The sequence below is a fragment of the Colletotrichum costaricense genome, assembly GCF_030867565.1.
Source record: "Colletotrichum costaricense strain IMI 309622 chromosome Unknown Scaffold_8.1, whole genome shotgun sequence".
Lineage (NCBI taxonomy): Eukaryota > Fungi > Ascomycota > Sordariomycetes > Glomerellales > Glomerellaceae > Colletotrichum > Colletotrichum costaricense.
In genome coordinates this window covers 1,484,349-1,505,729 of record NW_026848237.1, presented here as the reverse complement: position 1 = coordinate 1,505,729, position 21,381 = coordinate 1,484,349, and the positions used below count along the sequence as shown (strand labels likewise).

Below are 21,381 nucleotides of genomic sequence, written 5' to 3'. Positions count from 1 at the left end.
CTTTCTGCACGATGTACCGGGATGGGAATGCGAGGCACACACGCACACCAAGGGGGGGGGGGGGGTGGTCTGGGTGGAACCCAATGGAAGTACCCAACCAAAGATACCTACCTTTTCTTGGGGCGTGTGAGTGTACATACTACGAAAAGTATCCCATCTCTCGCATCGCTGCATCTGCATCCATCTAGGTATCTGTGCGAATAGATGAGATGTTGGATGCTAGTTTCTTCTTCGTCTTTACCTACGTATGGCTCCAAGACCCTTGTCTTTGAAATATCGGGCTGGCTGTGCTCTCGCAATACCTATGTCGGGGTGTGCAATACCTACGCAGGCCACACTTACATACTACATTTCTCCTACGCCATAGTCTTGCGGCGGTCAAGAATTGCGCATCATGGGCTCAAGTCAGGTGAGCTGCTGCAACCGCCGAGCACGGCGCTTCGGCATTGGGCAGCCATTGACAGGGAGCGCGCGCAGGAGGGAGCAGATCATACAGCAATTTAGGCCAATTGCTATGTTGACTCATCCTGACAGATGGAGGAAACGCAAAGAGAAACTACAAGAGCCCCCGGCACGCCTGGAAAAGACGGAAAGGGGGAGCTGGGTGAACATCAATATGCGAACTCCTGTCGCGGTGGAAACAACCTGAGGAGTGTGCAGATGCGTTGCATAGGGGGGGCTCCGGGCTCCGCTGGGGAGTATTTCAAGACACCTTAGAGAGGGATACGGATACAGATGGGACTCGAAGTGCGAAAGAGGGGCTAGAGACTTTGGCTAGGAGCCAAGACGAGAGGGTAAAATGCTGAGAAAGGCACGCAAGACGATGAGAGGCCGATGTGTACAGGGTACGGAGAGTAGGTGGAGGCGTGAAAGAGATACCTTAGCTGGGTCGCCTACCTATTACCCGTTACTACCTGATGGGCCAGAAATGACGAGGAAAAAATAGTAGTACGTCGGGGACTCGAGAGACGCCTGGCATCAACAGCCATGAGATGAGGCGCGAAGCTGGCTACTAGGTACTGCGTACTCCGTACGGCAACTGCGCCGCCATGCGGGTAGCTTTTTTCGCCCTGGACTCTGCATACACGGCTCGTCCTATGGCAACAGCAAAGAGCCTTGACAAGGCCACTCGACGTTGTCATTGGGCCGCAAACCCTTGTCGTGCCCTTGTCCGCTTTCGGGGTCCTTTGCATCGTCTGGGATTCTGGGATGCTGGTCCTTTTGCCTTTTGGGGAGGGGGGGAAGAAGACTGGAGAGGGGGCTCCAAGGGGGGAAACAGACTTTTGCCGGCACGTCGAATTCGATCTTGATGCTGTTTTTGAAAACCGAGAGGAATATCATCGTTGAAGTGCCGTCATGGGAAGAACCGGAAACCGAACGTGTGACTCAAAATTAGGCGAGCAGGATGGCTGTGCTTACCGCCAGTTGGCATGCGCTACTCGGTACCTTACCCCACGAGCTCACCGACGGCGAGGGCGGTAGTGTGCACCTTACGGTGTAGTGTAGTTTCGTTTGGGTTGGAGGGCACGGGACTCGGGGCGGAAATAAGTCTCGAGTCTCGGCGACACTTACGCAGTACACTGGACGAGCTTGAGTTGAGAAGTTGAGATGGCGGGGAGGCAAACGCCCAAAGCTGGCGGCTGGGAATGCCCTTGGAGCGACAGCGACCGAGGGCACACGGGGGATGGCCCGCCCCGCCATGAACGAGTGAGAAAGATCAGAGGACGAGACCGGACAGGAGTGTACCGTAGAAAAGTCAGGCCTGGTCGTATGAGTAAGAAGGCAAAAGTAATAAGTTTGCTGTTATCGACGGAGAAAGGCAGGGGTGACGCTGGATGTCACTGTCGAATGAATTGCGGCGCACAGAGACTGGTCGTGTTTGGTTGACAATTTCACGTTGCGAATGGGAAACAGCGATGGCGGGTGGACATTGACCCGGGGTCGATGAGAAAACGGGACAATGACCGCGAGTGGTAAGAGGGCCCAATGATGTTACAAGATATGGTACCGGTAAGTGCCTTCCCTCACAAAACAACCTCAGATTTGAGAGTTGGTTTGTTGGAAGGAATGGTGGAGGGAATGGAAGGAGACACCCCGTGACCCGACGATGGGAGGGAAAGAAGCGACTTGGACGGGAAGCATCGATGGCGACCGAAGACGAAGGAGCACTGGCTGGAGCAGCAGGAAGGACCAGGGAGCAGACAGACGGCCCAGAAAGTGGGTCTTGAATGCACCTGCCCCAACCTGGATCTAGCGCAGCGGCTGTCGGTACGTACTTGCGGGTCAAGACGGCTCAGCTTAGTTGGAACGTGCACCTCAGTCACCTAGTGGTCCGTGTCACTGGTCAGTGTGGCCCGTGGAGTGAGGCGGGGCCAACGGTCGCCTCTCGATCCATGTCTTTTTCTTTTCTTCTTCTCGACCTTGACTCTCCTCCACCACGTTTTCTTGCCATGCCTTTTGTGCTTTCTAGCCCAAAACGCTCAGACTGCCTACACACAGAGCGATATCCATACATTACACATTACGGTACCAACGCTTCACATTATCCACTCAGTCCCAGCCCTAGGCCCCCCATAGCCTCTCGACACCTGGTCATTTCTAACTCTATGGAACAATACGATCCACTTTGCCCACTCGAAAAGTGCCGGATGGGAGCCCTCACACGTTCAACCAGGTCTCGTTATGGCTTCGTATCTGCCTCTCGACAAAGTACCTGCCTCTGTTCTATCCTGCCTTTCCCCTGCGTCTCTCTCCACCGTGTCTGAAGACTATCACCGTCCAACCGCCTGCTACCGAGCAAGACAATTCAGAACCGCTTGATTCACCAGCGTCGTCAACTGTCGTCAACATGTCATCCATCAATGATCCACTGCATGTCTCACTTCCACGCTGTCCGAGAGGACAGGTTTCTGCATGTCTCGCTCTTGTGCCACCCTCCCTGTTGATCGCCCACGCTACCGCTACGCTTGTCACATACGCCCCACCCTTCCTCCAATGCCCGGCGCTTGTTTGGCGACATCTCCAGATTGCCTCGGCGCTTCATCCTTGATGACCATGAGCTTTCTTCGGCTAGAATTCCCTCGACCCTCGAGATGGTGTGGACGGCTCGGGCGGGCACAAGCCTCGAAAGAGACACAGACCAAGCTCACAATCGTACCGAGAGACTATCATCGACTTTTCATGCCATCTATCATCTATCAACAAACATACTCTGCCCCTAATCACAGAGAATGTTACTGAACCGGCTTGATGGGCATTGCGGCACCACGTTGATTTGCTCTCAACTCTCCGGGCCTACTCCTCGCGAAAACCAACAGGGAAACATCGGTTGGAACGCTCAGTCCTCAAAGCAACTCGATCGAGACGCTCGCAGGAGGATCGACGCAGGCCCCCGCGGCGAGGTAGTAGCAAACTTCCACTGGACGCCATACATGGCCATGATAGATGACTGCAGCGAAAAGCCTCAACGACGCGTCGTCGAACCAACGACCAGGAAGCGCCACCAACAATCAGACGCGCTTTCACGTCTGTTCGTAAGTCGAGTTAGGATTCATTGAGGGTGTCGTCAAACTTGGTGAACCGGACCCTCGGCCTACTAAGCTAATAGGAGATGGATGGTACGGCACACCCTCGAAGCCTCCTTTATCCAAGATAGTCCCAAAAGATCCGGGCAAGGTGGACCGACGGATTCGAACTATTCTCCCAATTGTTATATTCTCCGGCACAACAGGCAATGATACGCTCACCAGTGGCCCACCGTCCTTGCAATCTCACCCACGACCCGGTCGTCTGATACGGCCCGTTGCCCGCAGAGTCAGCTTCACAGCCTGCCTATCCGTGGGGTGACTTGGGGGTGAGAGTCGGCTCGATACGGCAGTCTGGTGATGGAAGACATTTGGAAGTCTTCCATTCGCAGACAGTGCAACGCTCCAACCCATCTTCAAGGCCCTTGTTCCAGGGCAAACTAGAGTTTGATATTGTCTCATTCAAAGTCCAGATCCGCTCGAGCAACGACCATCGCCCCCGTCGGCCGCGTATAGCATCCAACCAATATTGGAAGAGGAGTATTGCTATTCTCCTCGTCCGGGGTCTGGAGCATTCTCAATTGTATGATTGGCTCTATTCGAAATGGACTTCTGGGCAGGAAGGGGCGCGATCCCTCTTCCCGTCCTTCATTGGCCTTTTAATGGACAATTTGGGCCAATCACCTGGCTGACCCATCACAATCTCCCACCACCAAAACTTTGGTCCCTGAAGGTCCATTTCCCCCTCATGCATGTCTCTCCTTACCCGCATCTCCCGGAAACGGTCCATCACCAATCGTCTACTTTGACTCCACGACCGAATGTCTCTTTCAAGATGATTATGCTGAAAAGAGATGATACTGGCGTCATGAGTCTTAGTCAGAGATGATATCTCATCTTGACTTTTAGGCCGGCCCCGAACGTTTCCCCCGCAACGGGCTGCCAATGTCTCGGAGCCTACGCTTGCAAGGAAAATGACAACTCCTGTCGCACACATTGACGAGTACGGCGCGGATAATGAGCAGCATAAACAATTATGATGTCCAAAAGAAACGTCAACAAGTGATACTCGACGAGCTTACCATCAAAATCCGCATGTCGCCAGGCCAGCAATCGGCTTCTAACCAACATTGGGTGCATGATTTGCGGCATGCTGGATACGACGAGAATAGCAACATGGCCTTCTCCCCCATGGCCTAGAGGCTAGGTCGACCCCTCAACCGATAACCAAAGCGGCGCGGTATCTGGGCGATACAATCGGCCAGCCAAATCAAACGCGGCATCGAAGGCTCTCTACGAGTACTGGTCGACTGGGATCACGGATTTGCTGTTCAAGGAGCCATGATCCTTTAGGCAACATGCTCAGTAACGACAAGCGCAAATGGAGACACAGCGGCCATACCAGAGCAGCTGAAACCTGCAGCTCGACTGTGGCGACTATCATGCGCTGGCCGCGTCTAAACTGGACTGAACCAAGGCCTGGTATCCGTAAATGGGTTGCGATTGCGGCTGCGTCGTATGCCGCAAGGTCAAGGCCAAGTTGCTGCCGAAGCGAGACGGCGGCCCTGCCAGAGGTGCAGGAGCAATTCCGCAACGGCGTCTTTGGTGGCGCTGAAAGGTACTGTGGTGAGGCAACCAGCCCGCAAACGAGCATGCAAAACCTGCAAAACCTGCACTCCGCCACACGCCTCATCCGGATCCCATGCCATCACTGGGTCGTGAGGCTGGTGACGTGGCACTTGAGTCCGGCGAAGCGGGTCTCGGGTGGCTCAGTGCCAGCGGAGCGCGGCTTTCGGTTGCAATTTATGAGTCTGTGCCACTCACAGATACCCTTGCACCCGTTTGCTTCTGTGGCTTGTTCCCGGTCTTGGGGAATCGCAGATCTCTGGGTTTTGCACGGTCGCAAGTCTACAACCATCGCCATGTCACCGGTACTTGCGGCGGTGAAGCCAGGATCGTCTCGCTGACTCCGAAGACAACGCAGCATCTGGATGTTCAATGTTCCAACAAAATGAATCCACCATATTGACACGGATATCGAGTCACAAGTCGACGGTCTCTAGGAGCGAGCCCGAGCAATGATGAAGTCACCCGGGGTCTTCGCTCGCTTCCAGGACTGGAACCAACGACGAGCCCACCAGTGGCCCCTGTTCCCTCTCCAATCGTAGCCGCCAAAGATCCCGCGACCAGGGGCCTATTCAAGTAGACAGGGGTTTCGGCATTTCCATTGGCTTGGGTCCGATGAGACAGCAGGGGTGCGCAGACTGCACTCTGAGTCTAGTGAGTAACGTGATGAAGGCTAGGTGCGAGCGCCCACAGCTTTCACACTCCTTCACCGTCACGGCGGTTGTTGGAGGAGAGGAGGTCCAGAATTTTCATATTTACTTTGGCTTCAGCCGAATCTGTCGTCGTTGGACGGGTGGCCGCACAGACGAAGGAGCCAAAGCGAAGAAATTGCCCTTCCGCCCGCACCCGTCATCCACAAGTGGCGCCCGGCGTATTTCCCATAGACGCGGGATTGGCGCGATGGCGGGAAACCAAAGGACCACACACCCTGTCGCTAGAAAGCGCGCCGGGCTTCGTACTAAAAGTCCAAGAGGCCGTTTTGGGGCCTCGCGGGAAGGCTGGGCTGTGCTGAGACATTGGGGCTAGCTAACTAACAATCAGCTGGCCCCAGAGCTTGATGCGTTGGCAGCTTGACTACTTGATGAACTGGTTTTCCCCCAATCGCCTCGACAGAACTTTCTACAGCGACGCAGCCTGTGGTGTCGAGACTCCCCTTACCCTTCTGCGCACAGGCTTCTTGGAGACCCCAGGGCGAACAGAGCTTGCTCGGGAACTAACGTCACCAGAACCACCAACTCGGCACACGCTTGTTGGGTGAGAAGCCCTCTTGACCTCACAGAGAGTCCGGCTGAACTCAAACTGACAGCTCCAAGTGGAGCGTTGGTATCTGGCAGCTGCGAATCGAATAGTTCTTGCAGACTTTTACTTCGTTGGTTGGGGACGATTTTCTATACGGTCGAATGGTGAGAGTATGCCGCGCCATGAGAGGATTCTGAGCCCTGCAGCTCTGCGGCGTGGCTTGATTGAGAAGAGCTGACCAAGGACTAGACTGGCTGATGTTTGTTTCGTTGGACTCTCTAGAGCATATCACCTCGTCATTCGTCTCTCGTCTTTCGATGCTATCGGTTTACCCCTTTTCAAGCTTCCAACTGCGATGCTTTTCATTTAGATGAAGCCGCGCAGGACGCGGCACGACGGCAGTCTTACTTGAGTTCTTACGTCGATGGCTTACTAGGGCTAGATCCCTCGTAGAGCACGGACGACGGAATATTCTGAGTTTGTTGACATTAGTGAGAGACCGTGATGACGCCGTCGATTTGTCTAGCGGCGGGTTTTGGGGGCGCCGGCTATTTGGCTTATGCGTAGCTTGTCCGTTCGTTTGGGTTGTCGCATTGACGGATGTCGATGTTTGGTTTGCCTTAGGGCTTACGATGGCGCCGGGATGTTGGAAGTGCTTGGCTTTAAGTGAGATACTACATCTTTGTGGACAAGGCGAGTTGAGACTGGTCGTCCGAGACATCTGTAGGGCCCTTATGAACTTGGGTCTCTGCGTTCCTTTCTCTTGATAATCTAGTGTTTAGTGTGAGACCATCGTAGATGATGGAGTTTGACGATATCTCTACCTATGTAAGAACCTCTCGCCCTGGGCAGCAAAGTAAGCTCCGCAAGATCGAGTTCGCACTTGACTCCTTACCCATCATCGGACGTCGGTTATAGTCTATATAAGTCGATGAGATCCTCGCATTGTCGATTGGAATGGAGTTTCTACCGAAGGATGTGCCGGCTCGTTCTTCTTGCCCTTCCATTCGCTCTTCTTGATTTCTGCATCGTCGAGGGTGACACCTTTAGCTCGCTAGGCGGGTGTTCACAAGCCCGAAGGACAGTAGCTGAAAGAACGTGATCTATCTCTTTGCCTCGTCGGTCCTCGTTCACGTATTCGTGAGAGATCGTGTTTAAGACGGGAGATGAGCGGTTCTTATTATGTGAAAGTGAAATTTGCATCAAAGTAATGTAATGGTTGGGCTCAAGGAGCTGTTAGTTCCTTTGTCCAGTGCTTATGCTCTTGTGCGGTTTCCTAGCATTCCCGCGGTACTACCATGGTCGTTACCACAGTTTCTAGGCTATGGCTTTGATTCCACGATGTCGGGTGCTCTTTATAGGGAGCGGCATCGCTAGGGCGTTGTATATGACGGATGCTGATCATGTACCTTCCACATTAGTAGCATATCTTGATGGATCGTGTGGACTAAGAAGGCTTGTCTAAGTGATCTCGAACACTATGTGCTCAGAGACGAGGGCGAGAGGGCGAGAGGGCGAGAAGACGGCACACAGTGTCGTACATTAGTTCTATTGCTATTGTTTTATTAGAGGTGTTCTACTCCCTGGTCTCTAATAGACCAGAAATGAGTGTGGGCTTCGCGACGATACTATCCAAGCGTTCGACTTCATGGGTCGTACATCACCTCATCATCCCCTTGAGGCCTAAATTCTCAGCAGTCCCTGGCTCTCCCTTCTTAACGTGGGATTTCGAGGATTCTGCGGGATATAGACCCTTGCCGATCGATAAAGCGCGAGGGAAGAAGACGGACGTATAGAATATGGGTTGATGCCATGGTACAGCGAATTACCTGAGGATGAGTCGCACTGCCCATGCCGTGTAGTCACTGTGACTGCGGCCAAGTTTCATGACAAGGGCATTCAATACCTCATTGACCCTGCCAGAAGATTGTAGTCTAGATGCAAGTTTGCGGCTGTTTATATAGATGTATCTCCCGCTGATCTACGAGGACTTAGGTGTTAGATCTGGCCGGGTAAACGCATTACCTGCCCGTTATCAAAGGAAGTCGATGGATCAGGGCAGCTGGACTGTCTGGAAAGCATGAAATAGTTACTCTGAGAATTGACGATGCCGAGAGAGATCATATTTATAGCTATCTACCTCGCGTCAAAGGCCAGGCTCTCGATGGATACGAGGAGGACGTCGACTATGCCGATGGTAAGGAGGACGTATCAGAAGCGCGACAGCTATGAGGAACTTTTCCGCGCGTATAGACCTTGACTCATACGGCAATGAGTTCAAACTAGGTGCCGCCGACTAACAGCTTCTGGTTCAGAGGCCGAGACAGACTCACTTGAGGCGTCTCCATGAGAACAGCGTCGAAGCTTGGGGTCAACGCAGGAGCCTCAAGATAAATTTCACTTCTTTGATCCGGAAAGCAGCTGTCATAGACAGGTCCCTCTCGGATATTGCGGTCACTTTCGCAATCGACAGATGGACTATCCACTGCCTTGTCTTCGCGTCTCGGAAACCATCATAGCCTCTTGCCAAGAACACTCAATCCCCAAAGTAGGGTTAATAACGGTGTAGACGTACGATTGACTCACTTAGCACGAGAAAGGTTATACATGTTGTATTGCCTCTAGACCTTGGGATCAGGACCCAAGTCAAACGTGCAACACAGAAGATCGACAGGGAATACGTAAACCCTGGCAGTGATCTGGAGTTGCGATCGTCTCTCTCGCCAACCCCGCCTCCGCATCCCGGGCAAACGCTCGCCGCCTCGCTTCAGATTTACCCCGACATTCACCCCCGTCAATCTCGCTAACACGAGTACGCGGGGAAATTCTTCCACATCGCCGACTTACACAAGCCTGACCTACCAGAACGGGATCGCATGCCAAGAAACACTCACTCGCTCCGTCATGTTGTTGAAATAAGAAAACCACATAGAGCCGCCGTCCGGCACGACATCACAATGGAACACCCATCTCCCTGCGACCTCGCCGTCCTCTGCTCAAGATGGCCCCAATGATGGCACGCCTCCTCCACTTTGCGCTCCTCCTTTTCTCCTCATCCGCCCTACTTGTCTCAACGGCCAGCACTACGGACCCGAATCCAGCTCGGCCATGGGAAGCGTACATCAACAGCCCGTCCACCCGGGCCGTCCTCCCTCAACGGATCCACGCCGTCTCCGGGCCCGCGAACGTGGCGACCTCCGCCGATGACGGGAGCTTCGTCCTCACCCTCCAGCCAGGAGGTCAAGTATCCCTGGACTTTGGCTACGTCGGCGGTCTCCTCTCCATGATGGCAGAATCCAACAATACATCGTCATCACCCAGTAACTCATCAGAGCCGCACTTCTCCCTCGCCTTCGCTGAATCACCCTCCTTCGTCCGTGAGATCTCAGACGATACAGGCGCAACACCAACTCAAGACTACGACAAGGCCCTCAACGTCACAATCCCCGCTTCCTCTTCAACAACCCCCTACGCCTACACCATGCCCAAAGAACGCTTCCGCGGCGGCTTCAAATACCTGACGCTCCACGCCTTCCGCTCCGTAACAATCACCTCGATCATCTGCCACCTAGCCTACTCCCCATCCCAACCAAACCCCTCCCTCTGGGCAGGCCACTTCCATACCCCAGACGACGACCTCCTAACCCGCATCTGGCACGCCGGCGTCTTCACAGCCCAAACCAACATCGCGCCCCCCAACACATCCCGCTGGCTACCTCAAGTTAAACCAGGCTGGGCCTACAACGCGACCCTCGGCGTCGAGGGCCCCATGCTCCTCGACGGCGCGAAGCGGGACCGCGCAGTCTGGCCGGGCGACTTGGGAATCGCGGGCACGACGGCGTACCTAGGTCTCGGCGATGCCGGGTTGGAGTCGGTGTTCTTTGCTCTGGAGACCATGTTTCTTTACCAGAATGCTTCTACGGGCCAGTTACCCTTCGCGGGCCCGACGACTGGCTCTTGGAGACGGGGCGCGAAGAGCGATACGTATCATGCTTGGACATTGATCGCTTGCTTCAACTACGCGATTTTCACTCGCGACGAAGCGTGGGTTGACGGCCGGTGGGGGAACATCACAGCGGGCGCGAGTTATATCCTCCGCGCCATCGACGCCAGCAGCGGCATAGGCCTTGCAGAGCAAGTCGAGACAAACGACTGGGCTCGTCTCGGCGGGGGAGGGTACAACAGCGCCCTCAACGCCTTGAACTACCATGCCCTCTCTTCCCTCGCCAGCCTTGCCGCCGACACGGCGACAGACTCCAACGACCGCGGAGAGCAGGCAACAACGTGGGCGGCCGCGGCAGCGAGGCTCAAGACGGCGTACAATACCGTCCTCTGGGACGCCTCCGCCTCGCAGTACCGCGACAACGAGACCGCCGCGGGAGCGCTCCTCTTCCCCCAGGACGGCAACGCGCTGGCCTTGCAGTATAACCTCACCACATCCCCCGCCCAAGCCTCCTCCCTCTCCGCGGCACTACTACGCAACTGGAACGCCATCGGGCCCGTCACGCCCGAGCTACCGGACACAATCTCCCCCTTTATCTCCTCCATCGAAGTCCTCGCGCATTTCGCCGCGCGGAAACCCCGTCGCGGGCTGCGGCTGATGCGCCGCACGTGGGGCTACATGCTCGACTCCCCGCTCATGACGGGCACCACGCTCGTGGAGGGGATGAGCGCCAACGGGTCGTTGTATTACCGCTCGCAGCGGGGGTATAACTACGACGCGGCGTATACTTCGCTCTCGCACAGCTGGTCTACGGGGCCGACGCAGGCTCTTAGCTTCAAGGTTGTCGGGCTTGAGGTTGTTGGGTGGGGAAGGTGGCGGTTCGAGCCGCAGATGGGGGATCTGAGGAGGGCTGAGGCGGGGTGGAGGGATGGGAAGGGGGGTGAGTATGGGGCTGTTGTTGTGGTTGAGGGTGGTGGTGATGGTGATGATGATAGGCAGGGGAGAGAAGGGGTACTGGAGGCGGAGATTCTGACACCTAATGGGACTGAGGGAGTACTTGAGATTCCGTATTGTGAGGTTTTGTTTGTTGATGGGGAGAAGTGGGATGGCGGTCGTCTCCAAGGAGGGCGGACGAAAGTCAGGGGCGAGGGATGTCGAGTCAGTTGTTGAACAGGACTGTACCATGAGCAGTGTGAAGCAATACAGATCTATAATCATGCTTGCACCCAGACAGACTGGAGGATCCTTTGGTTTGCTTATGAGAACACCTGGTAGGGCGGTTGGTTATGGTTCAAACACCACGAATGCTGATAGCCTTCAGGAACTGGCTCCCAGGAGGGGCATATAGATCTACGAGATCTATAGCTGAATCCCCCGGTTCATGCCACAGAACTGGGCAGTTCGATTAGGCTATCACCGACTGCATTGATTGGACTGAATCTTTCAAGGGACTCGAACTATCCACTCTCGTGAAGTCCTTATTGGATCCGAATATGCTATTCCGAGTTAGTCCCACTTTGACGAACTAAATCCTTTCGCAAGAACCTGGCAGTGGGTTATCACAGGTGTTAGTCAAAGTATAGACGAAGCGACATTAGCTGACGTGAGATGGCAATTCAGTAACCATTCCAAAGATGATGAACCCAAGACAAGCTGACGCCGAGAGTCTCGGCCTGCAGCAGATCCACCGCGTGGACTTCCTACGATGGACTTTTCAAGTCTGAGAGGGACAAAAAGTTGATCCACAACTATGCGCCTCGTATTTCTCTTCCAACTTCGTCAATTCTTTACAGCCAGGAGTAAGTCTACTCGCGCGCCAGTCACCTAGACATCGTCAGCCCTTGGGCTGAGTGGGATAGCATAGCCTCATAGAGGCAGACGCCGAGGCGATAGCTGAGGACCAAGAAGCGCATCGTGATTCCGAGTGGAAATATAAAACGGCGATGAAATCACCTCTTCTTCTGGTTTGGAAATACATCAGCAGCCACAGTCGGAACATCTTCTCACAAAACAATAGCTCTGCTCTTCGTCTTCTATATATCCAGCCCCTCAACGCCAGCCTTCAGTCGCCACCTGAAAGCCCCCCTTAATCCAGCAAAAATGCACTTCCAAAGCTTCGTAAGACTAAACTCTCTCCTCAACTAAGTCTTGACAGCTCGCTGTCAGTATCTAAGGAATGCTCTTCAAGCTAATCTTGACCTGTATCTACAGCTCCTCGCGGCCGCCATAAGCCTGCCTTTCTCCATGGCCGCTCCAGTAGCCGAAGCAGACACCACCAGCAACGTGGCAACCACCAATAACGCAGCAACCACCAGCAACATTGAGGCTCGAGCCTGCCCCTACACCGGCTGGTTTCAATGCATCAATGTCCAGACCAATCTCTGCATCGCCCAGTGTGCTTGGGCTGGCAGGAGATCCGCTGTCTGCCTGTCTGGTTGTTCGGCAAACGCGAATAGTGCTTGTGGCGCTTACGGCTGCGGCCAGTGAGCTCGATTGAACGATTCAAGAGATGTTAGAGAGGAAGAAGCTGACTTGTTATGGAATTGAAGAGGGGATGCAAGAATTGAGAAAGGGCTGATTAGGGAGGCAAGGGAAGGGGGGGTTGTTTCGCTGGGGCTATCAGGTAGTTACTATTCAGAACTTTCTTGACTTAACCTTGCACTTTCAACCCGGAGCATGCCAAATGCCTCGTGTAGTGTACCAGCCGGCTCCCGAGTATCAACTGAATGTATACAAGTGATTAGAACGGGAAAAAGGATGCAACTTAAGTCGAGGATTCAAAAAGGATGCCCCCTCACGGGATTGAACCGTGGACCTTCGCATGTCGAACAAGTACGAGTGCGACGCTCTACCACTGAGCCAAAGGGGCTTTCTGGAATTTTTCTGCTTCACGGATGCTGATATCGCGCGACCCAGCGTGAGCGAGCGTGAGCCAGTGGCCCGGCCTGGAATTTGGGCGGCTCAGACACAACGGTGTCATGTCAAAGACCGGCTGCTCGCGCAAGAAGTCTTATCAGGAGGCCTGTCGCATCCAGTTCGAGCGGCCGTGGTTTGCCATGAGCTAGTCGTTCCTCAAGGTGCATCATCTTTGCTGTCAAGAACGACGGCGTAGATTTCTTAGGGAACCACTTTATACTGACATTCTTCGATGGCTCCATCTATGGAGAGCAGGTTAGAAGAGGCATACCATCACAGCCAGTCAACCAAACTCGACCAACTGGCGACAAGACGAGATACCACAAGTACAAGGCACAATATATCACATCACCATAGAAGGTTGTTTGTCTTAACATTCCAATTCTGAGCGTCTACCTCATCTGTCTCATGATCATGACGGGCTAACTAGAATACACCCATACATCTAATATGGGGAGGCAATTATGGAAAACTTCCGAAGCCGCAATTAAAACCGAAAACCGTCCAACTCCGATGAACTTTTTCTCTGGTATCCCGTATTTTTCATCCCAAAGATCCTTTAGTCAACCTCCTCCATGGCGCTGTCGCCAGTCTCGACAGCGGACGTGTCAGCGGCGGGAGCCTCGACAGTCTCCTCCTCCTCGTCAATGTTCAGGCCGAGCTGAACAAGCTTGTGGATACGCTCGGCGAAGCTGGCGGGCTCATCAATGGTGAAGCCAGAGACCAGGAGAGAGGTCTCGAAGAGAAGCTGGACGATAGACTTGACGGTGCGGTCGTTCTCGCCGTCGGTCTCGACCTTCTTCTTGAGCTCCTTGATGATGGTGCTCTTGGGGGAGATCTCGAAGGTCTTCTTGGAAGACATGTACGAGGACATGGAGGTATCACGGAGGGCCTGAGCCTTCATGATACGCTCCATGTTGGCGGACCAACCGAACTGGCCAGTGCGAATGGCGCAAGGGGCACCAGTGAGCATCTGGGAGACGACAACCTTCTCGACCTTGTCGCCGAGAACGTTCTTCAGGCTCTTAGCGAGACCCTCGTACTCCTTCTCCTCGGCCTCACGGGCAGCCTTCTCCTCCTCGGTCTCCTCGAGCTCGAAGTCCTTGGTGATGTCGACGAGCTTCTTGCCCTCGAACTCCTTGAGCTGAGTCATGGCGTACTCATCAATGGGGTCAACAAGGAAGAGAACCTCAAAGTTCTTCTCCTTGAGGGAGTCCAGGAAGGGAGACTTGGTGACAGCCTTGATGGACTCGCCAGTGATGTAGTAGATGTTCTTCTGGACCTCGGGCATGCGAGTGACGTAGTCGGAGAGGGAGGTGAGCTCATCGCCAGACTTGGTGGAGTTGAAGCGGAGGAGCTTGGCGAGGATGTTGCGGTTCTGGGAGTCCTCGTGGATTCCGAGCTTGAGGTTCTTGGAGAAGGCAGAGTAGAACTTGTCGAACTGCTCCTTGTCCTCAGCGATCTCCTGGAAGAGCTCAAGAGCCTTCTTGACGATGTTCTTCTTGATGACCTTCATGATCTTGTTCTGCTGAAGGGTCTCACGAGACAGGTTGAGGGGAAGGTCCTCAGAGTCGACAACACCCTTGACGAAGCCGAGCCACTCGGGAATGAGGTCGGTGGCATCGTCGGTGATGAAGACACGGCGGACGTAGAGCTTGATGTTGTTCTTGGTCTTCTTGGTCTCGAACAGGTCGAAGGGAGCGCGCTTGGGAACGAAGAGGATGGCACGGAACTCGAGCTGACCCTCAACAGAGAAGTGCTTGACGGCAAGGTGGTCCTCCCAGTCGTTGGAGAGGGACTTGTAGAAGGAGGCGTACTCCTCCTGGGAGATGTCCTGGGGGTTGCGAGTCCAGATGGGCTTCTGCTTGTTGAGCTCCTCCTCCTCGATGGAAGTCTCCTTGACCTTCTTGGTCTTGGGCTTCTTCTCCTCCTCATCGTCATCGACCTCCTCGATCTTGGGCTTCTTGTCGTCACCCTCCTCGGTGGTCTCGGTGGCCTCCTCATCGGGGACCTCCTTCTCGGTCTCCTTGGTGACGTGGAGGTAGATGGGGTAGGAGATGAACTCGGAGTGCTTCTTGATGACCTCCTTGACCTTGGCCTCGTTGAGGTAGTCGGTCTGCTCATCCTTCAAGTGAAGGATGATCTTGGTGCCGCGGCCAAGAGCCTCACCCTCGGTGTCAGGGGTGATGGAGAAGGTACCACCAGCGGAAGACTCCCAGACGTACTGCTCGTCATCATTGTGCTTGGAGACGACGGTGACCTTGTCGGCGACAAGGTAGGCAGAGTAGAAACCAACACCGAACTGACCGATCATGGAGATATCGGCACCGGCGGTGAGGGCCTCCATGAACTGCTTGGTTCCGGAGCGGGCAATGGTACCCAGGTTGTTGACGAGGTCCTGAGGAGGTCAGCTACTGATCATTGCAATTGAGTGGTAAATATTGGGAACATGTGGTACTTACAGCCTTGGTGAAACCAATACCGGTATCACGGATGGTAAGGGTCTTGTTCTCCTTATCGGGGATGATGTCGATTCTCAGGTCCTTGCCCGAGTCGAGCTTGCTGGGGTCGGAGAGGGACTCATAGCGGATCTTGTCCAAGGCATCGGAGGCGTTGGAAACAAGCTCACGCAGGAAGATCTCCTTGTTTGAGTAGACAGTGTTGATGATGAGCGACAGGAGCTGAGAGATCTCAGCCTGGAACTCGAAGGTCTCCGGGGAAGACATTGTGATGGAGGATGTGGGTATCTAGGGCGTAACGGTCGTAATTCTGTCAAGATTTGTTAGATGTTGTTTGGAAAAGGTGGTTGTGTGGCGGTGAGGCTGCGATTTGTGGAGGGGTAGTAGAGCGGGGGGAGGGGAGCCTTGTCGCCGACTTCGCGGGATTGGATCTCCAGGGCAGATGATGCAGAGATGATCAATCTCAATCACTGACGAGGCTGACGCTTGAATTGCGAGATGCCAAGTTCCAATCGAAAAAGAAGTGAGGGGTGACGGTAGGGACGGCAAAACGGCATCGAGACCAGACCGGGACAGCGGGGTATGTTTCGGCGGGCTTACCTTGAGAAGAGCTTCTCTACGAATGCAACAGGTCTTTCGCTGCTACGAATCGACGATGGAAAGATTGATTCTTTTGGGGGAGTAGGAGAGAAGAGAGAAATTGGGAGAGGGAGAGAAAAGTTGAGATGCGAAGAAGAAGAAGTCTGAAAGTCAAGACGACGTGGGAAGAGGAGGAGGCTAAAAAAGAAAAAGGCGTCTGGAGTCCCGGTGGCCGTCTGGACCCCAAAGCAGAAAGGCAGCGACGCTCACCCCCCCAGCTCAAGAATTCTATGCGATTCCATCACCTCCAGGCCTTCCAGACCCTTCTCTGATTCGCTTGCCCTGCCACCACAGCAACCGTGCGGGGGCTCTGATTGGCCGATCTGCGGGGGCCACCGTGTGGGACGAGGGTCCCTTTTTTTTTCTTGTGCCTTCCTCGCCTGCCTGCCGCCTGCCGCCTGCGCCTGCCTCCATAGCACCTCAGACTCAGACCAGCATGGAAAAGAAGAGAATCGCCATCCAATGCATTTGGGGAAGGGACGCCTTACCGCCATCCACTGAGGTGCGCTTACCTTGTAAACAGCTTCAAGTGTATTTATCTTAGGTACCTCACCTTATGTAAGGAACCTCTTTTGTATGTACCTTACCTACCCTATACCTACCTCAGAAGGTTAAGGAAGGCGTCGCTCTACCTAGGTACCTCACGTAGCGTCCGGTGGTCACAGCTTCTTGCCTTCTATTGATTCTCCCTTGCCTCCGTGCCTCCGTGCCTGCTTCGATGTGGGGATGAACAGTGTCTGTTTGTCCTGTCCAAAGTCTTCTTTTACTCCAGTCTTACCGCCTCCGAACGATGAATCCCCGTTCTCAATGTTCTCAAACAGAAATCGACACTTCCACTGTTTGCTAGATACTTCTGTTTGCTCCAAGGTCCACCTTGAATGGTTCGATGTCAACGCGGGCGAAGTTAAGCCCAGCAACCAGTCGTCTGGCGTTGAAATACCCTTGCCACAAGTCCCACCCATCGACGAGGCTGAAAACCAAGCGCCACCCCTTCGTGAAATCTGCCCCGAGGTTGGGTGCTGGGCTGCTGGCTTAAGTCTGCGGCGGCGCCTTGCGGATATGCCAGCACATCTCATCTCCCCCGCGTCTGAACCGCCCGCATCATTGGCAACGGCCAGGGGGTCGTTGCACGGTCCATCTCTTTTCACGACGTCTATTCTCGGCTTCAACTACAATGCCTGCCCTACTTCAGTTGGGACCCGTTTCACACCGCTGCCAAGGAGCCGCAGGAAGAGTTGCTTACAGAACTTGCTCTATCCAAAACCTACCAGCAGACATTAAGACAGGCCAATTAACTCCCGTCTATTTACACTTGGACTCAGACTATATAACTCTCAATTCAAGGTTAATTTTGACCACCCTCAACAATAGTTGCACATGGTTGGGCATATCTAGACACATCCAGGCACTGAAGAATGGGACACGGGCGAGTTTCCAGGCCCACACTGAGCTGAATGAATGCTATTTTCAAGGTAGGTATGCTAAGAGTGCTAGCCAGGTCCAAGCGGTGGTAGAATCACCCAGTTTCGGTAACCGCTCTATGCGGGATAAGCGAGATAAGCGAGATACTAAGCGATGGGCAGACTGAACAGTGCGAAGTTGCAACGGCAATAGTCTACCTGTTAGGGCAGCCCGTTTTGCGGTCACAGGCATTCCTCCCCTTAGGACAAGGCTTGCCTTTCTTGGTGCGTGTGTCGCAACAATCGGCATCCTAGACAGAGAGCACGTCAGAAAGGTCCTCTGTGATGTCTTGGGGCAGAAGGGGCAGTTCATGAGGCTACTTACACACTGCTGCGGGGTGATTCCAAACTTGGCACAGTAATTTTCTGTGTCGCCGGCAACGTTGCAAGCGCCTTGCCTGTTACAGGCATCTACGTTATCTTTACCGCCCCAGCAGCAATTGGGATCGTAGCTCCCTGCAATCATGCACTATTTCGAGTGTTAGCGACTCTGCATCAAAGCTGGCCGGACCGGAAGAGGTCACCTACGCCAGCATTAACCGATGTAATGGTCATGGCAGTAACGAAGATAAAGTTGATGAGCTGCATATTGGAGATATGAAGTGCTGCTTGAAGGTGGTTTTGAAGTAAAGTGTTTGAGAGGTCGTGATAGTTGTGTTGTGAGTGAAGAGTCGAGTGATTGCAACTCTCGGTCGACAGATGATCTGACCCTTTATATAACATAAAATTCCATTGAGGCATTGCCATAGTGCACCGATGCCACTCCTAGAAATAGGCCGCTAGCCTTGCTCGAGCAGGAGATACCGTTCTCGTGATATGAAACAGACTAGACTTCTTCATGCAATAGTTATTGTTGGTTCTGAGAGTGTGCTTGTCGAGCCTCATAGAGAGATGTATAGGCAACATAAACTTTCACTAGTATCGATGGCCTTGACGGCCTTGATGGCCTCGAAGAAGAAACACCTCCTAGAACAGGAGGTGAACCGACATACCAAATCCCACTTCGGCCATATTGATAATCACTCAAACCGACACGTATTTCTCTATTATTACCTTATACTTTATCATGTATTACCCAACGTAAGGCGGCACTCGGGCAGCTGAGCACAGTATGAAACGCGATAGACGCGGGTATTCCTACTGTCAACACAGAATAAACTGACTCGCATACCTACTCGCACGGTTGTAAACTCTATAAGCGATGGACTACGGGCCTTGGAACATGCTTCATGGATATTGTTTCCTAAACGAACGCTCTAAATCTGAATATTCTGCCTTGGTGGCCTGGAATAAGAAAACTTGCCGGACTAGGAAGTGTACGTGCATACCTTACCAAGTCTCAACTTTAACCTGTCGACCATCAAAGGCAACTAGCTCGAACATTGGCACAATCAGTGTGCTACGCCGATGGACTCTGGGCAGCCCTTTAGGATGTATCAAGGCCGTAGTCTCATGAATTGGAAAGGGGCAAGCCCGAATATCAGGATTCTATTTTCAAGTACACACAGCGGTTTGGGCTATCTGAGAAAAGTATAAAGCTCATCTGTCTTTGATCATCAGGATGACTTAGAACCAGCTCATTCTTATCTCTATCCAACTTCCACATCTTACACATCTACAACCAAACCTGATTCTTTTCCTCAACCATGAAGTTCTCCTCAGTTATTATCAGCATCATCTCCCTGACGGTGGGAACGGCCATCGCCAACCCGGCCAGGCTTGAGAACCGACAGAAAGCCCCAGGTGTTGGCGACCCAAATGCTCAGTGCGATGGGAAGCATGACTGTTGCTTTAGCTCAGAGGCTGCCTGCTTTAGGCAGTACGGTACTCTTCCCGGCAACATTTACTGTCCTCTGCACAAGTATTGTGCTACAGACTACAATATCCCCCGCACCAAATGTGTAAGTAACACGATGAGAAGAATTAAAGGGCAGAACTGACGTGTAGTATGCATAGAACGCTGATTGCTGTTCAATCTCCAATGGCTTGGGCCGTGGGTGCCCGGGCAAATAGACGGAGTCGTTACACTGTCTTTACTGGTGTTGGATCTCGAAGTACATTACTATTCAGGATAGCGGATCGGGTGCCCTTATCTTAAATATGTCGGAAGTGGGGTGTGAGCTTCAAGAGACTCCAATGCGGTAGGCAGTGAAAAGCTTACGACGGGAGGAGGAGAACCTATGATCATGAACGCGATTCGTAACATTGTATGCATAGAATGAATGAACTTGAAGAATTTTATCTATCGGACTTGGCCAAAACCGACCTGTATGATATCTCTCACCTGACGGTCTCTTGTGCAAAGCTGGTTGTTGGAAATAATTCAAAGCCCAGTTCATATCGTCAACAAGCTCCCAGTGCCGATTTACAGCCGCCCTAACTATCCTCTTTGAAATCAATGGGCGGAGTTTCCCTCACATAGTATACACTCTATCCGCAATCTCTATACATGGGGTATGATACACAACATCTCCAACCTCAGTCTCCCGTCTTCACTTCTCTCCCTTTACCAAACACTCCCCCAGCGTCCGATACCGTCGATCAGCATAAACAAGCCCAAACCCCTCCCCTCCCCCCCTCACAACCCCCTCAACCTCCCCAACAACAACAACATGATCCCTAACCCTCACCATCCCCTCCCCAAGAGCCCGGCACTTGATCACATACAACACCCCCTTCCCTTCAAGTAAAGGCGCCTCCCCATCCTCCTCAACAACCTCAACCCCCCCAGGCAACCCCTCAAACAACCCCTCCCCGGCACCAGCGTTCCCCCTCGTAAACAAATCCGCAACCCTCGCGCCCTCCCCTCCCTCCGCGAGAACATGCACATTGAAAACTCCGCCGCTCTCACGAATCGCATCCAGCGTCCGGCTCGGCGTCCGGACGTTGAACGTCACCAGCGGCACGGGCTCCATGCTCAAGCTCACGAAGCTCGACATCGTCATGCCCCGTGGCCGACCCGCGCGATCTGTGGCCGTGGCGACGACGACCGAGTGCGCTAGTCTCCGCATCACGCCGCAGAGCTGTGCTGGGAGGTCGGCTGTGGGGTCGTGGGTTGTTGTTGGGGGTTGGTGGGGTTCTCTGCGCCATGTTGTCGTTGGTGTCATTGGTTTCGAGGAGGAAGAGGAAGAGGAGGAGAGATATCGCGGTGTCGTGTGTATTGTTCGGTGGTGCTCGGAGGTCGGTGGGTTTGGGCCGACGGGCCCTGGTATGCTTGAAGAACGTTCATTCTGAGCTGAGACGATGCGTCAGTGACCATGTTCAAGCATATTGAATAGTGGCAATGCCTTACAGCTTCCAATCAGGGTCCGCTGAACGCCGCCTCCTTCGGTCCTTGGCCGGCCGACGCGACGCAGCGCGGCCCCCAGCACACGAGCTCCGGTCATCGCATGCGCCGGAGCTTAGCCCGAGGTTGCCGTACGGGGTAGCGCGCAGTCACTTCGCGATTCGGCAGTCTAACCAAGCAATAAACGGTGCAACTGTAATCCGCGCAGGTCGCGTCTGTAAATTCTGTCAAAGGAAAGCAATGGCTCGTGGAGTGGCTGTGAAGGACGTCAAAAGCTGGACTTCCTTAC

At 53.7% G+C, this 21,381-nt stretch overlaps 11 protein-coding genes across 11 annotated transcripts; 6 read left to right on the top strand and 5 right to left on the bottom strand.

Moving 5' to 3' along the window:
* Positions 1–1,049: 1,049 nt before the first annotated feature.
* CCOS01_08538 (uncharacterized protein) lies at positions 1,050–1,310 on the top strand (the record flags this gene model as incomplete). The annotated part of the gene is made up of 1 exon (XM_060456699.1): positions 1,050–1,310. The coding sequence occupies one exon, from the start codon at positions 1,050–1,052 to the stop codon at positions 1,308–1,310; it is 261 nt and encodes an 86-aa protein (XP_060312973.1).
* Positions 1,311–4,119: 2,809 nt separating this feature from the next.
* CCOS01_08537 (uncharacterized protein) lies at positions 4,120–4,521 on the bottom strand (the record flags this gene model as incomplete). The annotated part of the gene is made up of 1 exon (XM_060456698.1): positions 4,120–4,521. The coding sequence occupies one exon, from the start codon at positions 4,519–4,521 to the stop codon at positions 4,120–4,122; it is 402 nt and encodes a 133-aa protein (XP_060312972.1).
* Positions 4,522–4,882: 361 nt separating this feature from the next.
* CCOS01_08536 (uncharacterized protein) lies at positions 4,883–5,730 on the top strand (the record flags this gene model as incomplete). Its single annotated transcript, XM_060456697.1, has 2 exons — positions 4,883–5,333; positions 5,588–5,730. 2 exons carry the CDS (start codon positions 4,883–4,885, stop codon positions 5,728–5,730), a joined length of 594 nt encoding a protein of 197 aa, XP_060312971.1.
* Positions 5,731–6,444: 714 nt separating this feature from the next.
* Positions 6,445–6,705, bottom strand: CCOS01_08535 (uncharacterized protein; the record flags this gene model as incomplete). Its single annotated transcript, XM_060456696.1, has 1 exon — positions 6,445–6,705. A coding segment is annotated over one exon (261 nt), but the record flags the coding sequence as incomplete, so codon positions are not given.
* Positions 6,706–6,717: 12 nt separating this feature from the next.
* Positions 6,718–7,110, bottom strand: CCOS01_08534 (uncharacterized protein; the record flags this gene model as incomplete). Its single annotated transcript, XM_060456695.1, has 1 exon — positions 6,718–7,110. The coding sequence occupies one exon, from the start codon at positions 7,108–7,110 to the stop codon at positions 6,718–6,720; it is 393 nt and encodes a 130-aa protein (XP_060312969.1).
* Positions 7,111–9,390: 2,280 nt separating this feature from the next.
* CCOS01_08533 (bacterial alpha-L-rhamnosidase domain-containing protein) lies at positions 9,391–11,372 on the top strand (the record flags this gene model as incomplete). Its single annotated transcript, XM_060456694.1, has 2 exons — positions 9,391–11,272; positions 11,332–11,372. The coding sequence occupies 2 exons, from the start codon at positions 9,391–9,393 to the stop codon at positions 11,370–11,372; spliced, it is 1,923 nt and encodes a 640-aa protein (XP_060312968.1).
* A 1,060-nt stretch (positions 11,373–12,432) lies between these two features.
* Positions 12,433–12,819, top strand: CCOS01_08532 (uncharacterized protein; the record flags this gene model as incomplete). The annotated part of the gene is made up of 2 exons (XM_060456693.1): positions 12,433–12,450; positions 12,544–12,819. The coding sequence occupies 2 exons, from the start codon at positions 12,433–12,435 to the stop codon at positions 12,817–12,819; spliced, it is 294 nt and encodes a 97-aa protein (XP_060312967.1).
* A 988-nt stretch (positions 12,820–13,807) lies between these two features.
* Positions 13,808–15,974, bottom strand: CCOS01_08531 (hsp90-like protein; the record flags this gene model as incomplete). Its single annotated transcript, XM_060456692.1, has 2 exons — positions 13,808–15,646; positions 15,711–15,974. The coding sequence occupies 2 exons, from the start codon at positions 15,972–15,974 to the stop codon at positions 13,808–13,810; spliced, it is 2,103 nt and encodes a 700-aa protein (XP_060312966.1).
* Positions 15,975–17,153: 1,179 nt separating this feature from the next.
* On the top strand, positions 17,154–17,627 carry CCOS01_08530 (uncharacterized protein; the record flags this gene model as incomplete). Its single annotated transcript, XM_060456691.1, has 1 exon — positions 17,154–17,627. The coding sequence occupies one exon, from the start codon at positions 17,154–17,156 to the stop codon at positions 17,625–17,627; it is 474 nt and encodes a 157-aa protein (XP_060312965.1).
* Positions 17,628–17,961: 334 nt separating this feature from the next.
* Positions 17,962–18,394, bottom strand: CCOS01_08529 (uncharacterized protein; the record flags this gene model as incomplete). Its single annotated transcript, XM_060456690.1, has 3 exons — positions 17,962–18,057; positions 18,132–18,275; positions 18,335–18,394. 3 exons carry the CDS (start codon positions 18,392–18,394, stop codon positions 17,962–17,964), a joined length of 300 nt encoding a protein of 99 aa, XP_060312964.1.
* A 1,058-nt stretch (positions 18,395–19,452) lies between these two features.
* On the top strand, positions 19,453–21,234 carry CCOS01_08528 (uncharacterized protein; the record flags this gene model as incomplete). The annotated part of the gene is made up of 4 exons (XM_060456689.1): positions 19,453–19,707; positions 20,332–20,492; positions 20,671–21,014; positions 21,101–21,234. 4 exons carry the CDS (start codon positions 19,453–19,455, stop codon positions 21,232–21,234), a joined length of 894 nt encoding a protein of 297 aa, XP_060312963.1.
* Between the last annotated feature and the right edge of the window lie 147 nt (positions 21,235–21,381).